The 5,043-nt window shown below is 37.8% G+C and overlaps 1 protein-coding gene across 5 annotated transcripts in view; it reads left to right on the top strand.

The window, feature by feature from the left end:
- TMEM209 (transmembrane protein 209) overlaps positions 1–5,043 on the top strand; it is a 30,628-nt gene that overhangs the window by 104 nt on the left and 25,481 nt on the right. For all 5 annotated transcript variants that reach the window (XM_082399193.1, XM_082399194.1, XM_082399196.1 and 2 more), the window contains exons 2-5: positions 947–1,083; positions 1,226–1,284; positions 2,135–2,266; positions 2,731–2,972. In XM_082399193.1, coding sequence (XP_082255319.1) covers positions 947–1,083; positions 1,226–1,284; positions 2,135–2,266; positions 2,731–2,972 — 570 coding nt within the window. The remainder of the gene's footprint in view (positions 1–946; positions 1,084–1,225; positions 1,285–2,134; positions 2,267–2,730; positions 2,973–5,043) is intronic.

The raw sequence follows: 5,043 nt of genomic DNA, 5'->3' as shown, positions 1-5,043 counted from the left end.
GTGCGTTTTCGGGGTCATCTTTGTGGTGTCTGGACTCTTGAGTCCACGCGGGCCGTGGGAGTTGCGCGCCTGCGGAGCTGGCGAGGGTTCAGCCGAAGGGGAGTGTGGCCAGACCTCCCACTACCCGTGGTGGAAGGGAGGAAAGAAGCCATAAAGTTTGTGCTGCGAGAGCCAGGGACGGAAGCTCTCCGCACTGTGTAGTGTTGACTCGGGGGCAGGGTGGCGGGAAGGGTACTGCTCTTACTCTGTGGGCTACGACTCCATATATCTGGGGCAAGTCTTAACATTTGTCTGCAAGAGATGAGGCCTAGGAAAACAGAGGAACTAATAAATCCTAATGTGGACCAAAACTGCTCACTCTCCCCAACTCACCCGTATCCCCTTCACACCATGAGTACTCGCCCTTCTAAAATTAAATCCTTATATTTTATCAGCAACACGAATCAGAGATCTCTGGCGTGTGTCGGTCGTGTGCAGAGCTGTTAAATAAAGATCATAGGCAGTTAATGACTTATGCACGAGCATGTGGGAGGAGAGTAATGACATATCTTATTTGGAATACTTTCTCCCAGAACTTGGTATTTTGAATTTCTTATAGCCCTTGGCCTAGTCCTTGTGACATATTCCAAAAACACAACAGGGCGTAATTGGAAACATAACCACTAACCCTTAAATTACAAAATAAAATATTTTTCTTTATTGGAAGTGTTAAATTATTCTCTGAAGGAAACAGCCAGTTCTCTGTTGATTACAATGTGGTGCCAATGAAGCTGTAATTTAGGGTTCCCTTTTCATATACTAATATTAAAATTAGAAAAAGTTAGGAAAGACATTTGAAGATGAGGAAAAGTAGATGCAATTTTTAGTTACCTTATAACAAGTTTGATTTCTTAAATGGAGAAGTTGTTTCTTTTAATTAATTCTCATGCTTTTTGATTTTGAACAGATGCAAGGGGAGCCAAACCCTAGTGCTTCCCTTATTGACAGAACCATCAAGATGAGAAAAGAAACAGAAGCTAGGAAAGTGGTTTTAGCCTGGGGACTCCTAAATGTATCTATGGCTGGAATGATATATACTGAAATGTAAGTTAATTAGCCAAAAAGGGGGAAAAAAGTGAAAATTTAAGAGGCCAATGGTTGGTTCCACAGGTTTTGTGTTTGTTTTGATTTTTGTGTGGTTTTGTTTTGTTTTGTTACTATTAAAAAGCCTTTTTAATTTTTTCAGGACTGGAAAATTGATTAGTTCATATTATAATGTGACACACTGGCCCCTCTGGTATATAGGTAAGTAATTAATTTTCACTGCAGTGTAGTTACTCCAGTGAAAAACTGCATTCAAGTTTAATTCAGCTTAGTATTCATTCCTTTACTCGACAAATATTTGAGTGCCTGCTATGTTCCCAAAACTGGTAATACACCAGGAAGGGAACAAGGTCCCTGCCCTCATGGAAGGAATATTCTAGTAGAAGAGACACTCAAATTAATAATACGATTCCAGATAATCATGAGTTCTGTGAAGAAAAATAAAGTTTGGAGCTGGTGAGATTTCTGTTTGTATTTGTCTCCCTGAATTGCCTTCCCTACTTCTCTACCTTTTCACCTTTCAAGATCAACCCGATTTCTGCTGCATTGATGGCTTCCTCAGTTTCCTCATCCTTCCTCTCTGCTCTTCAGTAGTCCTTAGGTATAAAGGGTCCTTATGGCCATTGAAGTAAATTCCAAAGTCTAATACATACATTAAGCTAAAGTCTGCGATAGGGAAGTGGTGTGGCAAGTGGAAGAGCAAGAGTTTTGGAATCTGCATACCTGAGTTAGAATCACGGCTTCAGTAACTAGCTGTGAGCTACTGCAAAAGTCACTTGACTTCTTTACAACTGGTGGTTGATCTTTAAAATGAAGGTGAAAATGTTTACTGTAAAAGGTTGTAAGGATTAGTGATAATATTTTGCAACTCACTGGTAAATGCCCTACACATAATAGACATTCATTAAGTGAAGTGGTAACTCTTATGAGGAATAAGAAGATAGTTTTCAATTTTGTTGTTGTTAATTTGCTAAAGTATGCATGGTTTTGTTCCCCCCCCTTTAAATGTTCCACCCCCCTTTTAAAAAATAAATAAATTGTTCTCTTCCAGAGCTTGCCCTTGCATCTCTCTTCAGCCTAAATGCTTTATTTGATTTTTGGAGATATTTCAAGTACACTGTGGCACCAACAAGTCTGGTTGTTAGCCCTGGACAGCAAACACTTTTAGGGTTAAAAACAGCTGGTAAGTGTTTCATATCTTTTGCAAAGGTGGGTGAAAGGTTGGCAATAAATCTTTCTCAATTTAATTTTCTCTTCTCATAGACTCAGCTAGAAGGGACTTCTAAGGCCATCTGGTTCAACTATATTAAACAGTTCTACAGTAAATGGTCTTAAGATCAATGATTATCATTCCGATTTATATAAATTGAGTAACATTCACAGCCTCATGGAAGTTTGTTCCATTGTTTAATTACTGTTAAAATTAAATGACTAACTTTTGCTACATTAAAGCCAATTTCTTATTTTGAACTCTATGGAAATGGTAAACAACCATTTGTGTCCTTTGGTAGTAATACTTTATGTAATTTAACAACCAGGTCACTCTATTACTTGCCCTTTTCCTGAAGGAAAAGATTCAGTTCATTAAATCTGTTTTCATAGAAATTTTATTTATACTTACAACAATTATTTGTTTGTTCCTTCTAGTTGTACAGACTACTCCTCCACATGATCTGGCAGCATCCCAAATCCCTCCCTCTCCACCTTCTCCTTCAATTCAGGGTCAGAGTGTATTAAGTTATAGCCCATCTCGCTCACCCAGTACCAGCCCCAAGTTCACCACCAGCTGTATAACTGGATACAGCCCTCAGCTACAAGGTCTGTCATCAGGTGGCAGTGGTTCTTATAGCCCTGGAGTGACCTACTCACCCATCAGTGGTTATAACAAGGTAATGACTCTTTTCTCTTGGCCAATCACATTACTATTTTAGAATTGGGAGGTTTGAATTGAAGATCATCTAGTGAGTCGAAACTCCTTGTTTTATCAATAAAGAAACCCAGGACCAGTGGGTAATTGACTTGCCCAAATTGCCCATTTAAGAGCTAAGAATAGAAGCCAGATTTCCTGACACCAGTTAGAAGTTCTTTATATCACATCTTAAAACAAAAGAAAAGATTTAGCTTTTGAAAAGATAACGAACTGAGGTTCACCATCTAGGATCTTTCTGCTGTCTTTAAAAGTTGAAATTATGATGATTTTTTACTTTAGTTTCCTTTACTCATGTTTTCCCTCTTTCTTTGCTTCTTTTTGTGAAACTTTTGTATATCCTTATAGAGTATTAATGCTTTTCATCATATTGGAGTATCTTCTAAGCTAGAAACTGGGATTGTCGTGTAACTTGACTCTTGAGTATGAATACTCTCCATAGGATGATGAGAAACCTTCATTCCATCTCCCACGGTAGAGTGGACTTTTGTTTTAATTTTTAGGCTTGATAGAAACAAAATTGACAAATTTGAAATTGTGGCTCCTGCCTGATGCATAAGGCTATAAAAGAAGCATTAAAAGAGGGATGGTCACATTTTCAAGTACCTTTTTTTGGCCACACCACGTGGCTTGCAGGATCTTACTTCCCTGACCAGGGATTGAACCCGTGTTCCCTGCAGTGGAAGCACGGAGTCCTAACCACTGGACTGCCAGGGAATTCCTGGGATGGTCACATATTCAGATACTGTCACTAGTTAGACTAATATCGCTATAGTTATGAGAGATGTCTGGAAATGAAATCAACACACTGTCTGCCCTTACCCTTTTACATAATATTTCTTTGTAATGAAATTCCATACTACTGGTTACCTAATAATAATTTTGGCAAGTAATGGAATTTAGAAAATTTTGTATAAGTTAAATATTATGAGGGTAATTCATAACCCATAGGTAAATATGACTTTTTAAAATAGTTTTACTTTGTTTTCATGGGAAAAGTACCATATGATCATTACAGAAAGTTACGAAATTAGTAGAAAAAATCACTCATCGTCCTACCACCCAAACATAATTTCTGTTTAATGGCTAATTAATACTCATCTAGTGGATATACCCTAGTTTACTCTTGAATATTTAAGTTATTTTTATTTCTTAAAAACTATTATTAGTATCTACTAATTAGCTCTGTACATAAAGCTCATAACATTGCTTAATTATCTTGTTTTCTACTATATTATAACCTTGAGCACAAGATTATGTGTTTTTATTCATCTTTGTTTCCTTAGCACAGTGTATGGAATATAGATGCTATATGTGTCTGTTGAACCAAAGTAATACTTTGGAAAAATTAATGAAATGAATAATTATTTTTCTGGGGAAAAAAAATGTTAAAATTGATACAGCCACTATGGAGAACAGTATGGAGGTTCCTTAAAAAACTAAGAATAGAACTACCATACAACCCAGCAATCCCACTACTGGACATATACCCTGAGAAAACCATAATTCAAAAAGAGTCGTGTACCAAAATGTTCATTGCAGCTCTGTTTACAATAGCCAGGACATGGAAGCAACCTAAGTGTCCATCAACAGATGAATGGATAAAGAAGATGTGGCACATATATACAAGGCAATATTACTCAGCCATAAAAAGGAACGAAACTGAGTTATTTGTAGTGAGGTGGATGGACCTAGAGACTGCCATACAGAGTGAAATAAGTCAGAAAGAGAAAAACAAATACCATATGCTAACACATATATGGAATCTAAAAAAAAAAAGAAGAAGAAAAAATGGTCAGAAGAACCTAGGGGCAAGATGGGAATAAAGATGCAGACCTACTAGAGAATGGACTTGAGGATATGGGGAGGGGGAAGGGGAAGCTGGGACAAAGAGAGAGTGGCATGGACATATATACACTACCAAACATGAAATAGATAGCTAGTGGGAAGCAGCCGCATAGCACAGGGAGATAAGCTCGGTGCTTTGTGACCACCTAGAGGGGTGGGATAGGGAGGGTGGGAGGGAGGGAGAT

The sequence above is a fragment of the Balaenoptera borealis genome, assembly GCF_965194805.1.
Source record: "Balaenoptera borealis genome assembly, chromosome: 7".
Taxonomy (NCBI): domain Eukaryota; kingdom Metazoa; phylum Chordata; class Mammalia; order Artiodactyla; family Balaenopteridae; genus Balaenoptera; species Balaenoptera borealis.
The sequence above is the reverse complement of the archived record's forward strand: the minus strand, read 5'-3'. Positions and strand labels throughout refer to the sequence as shown.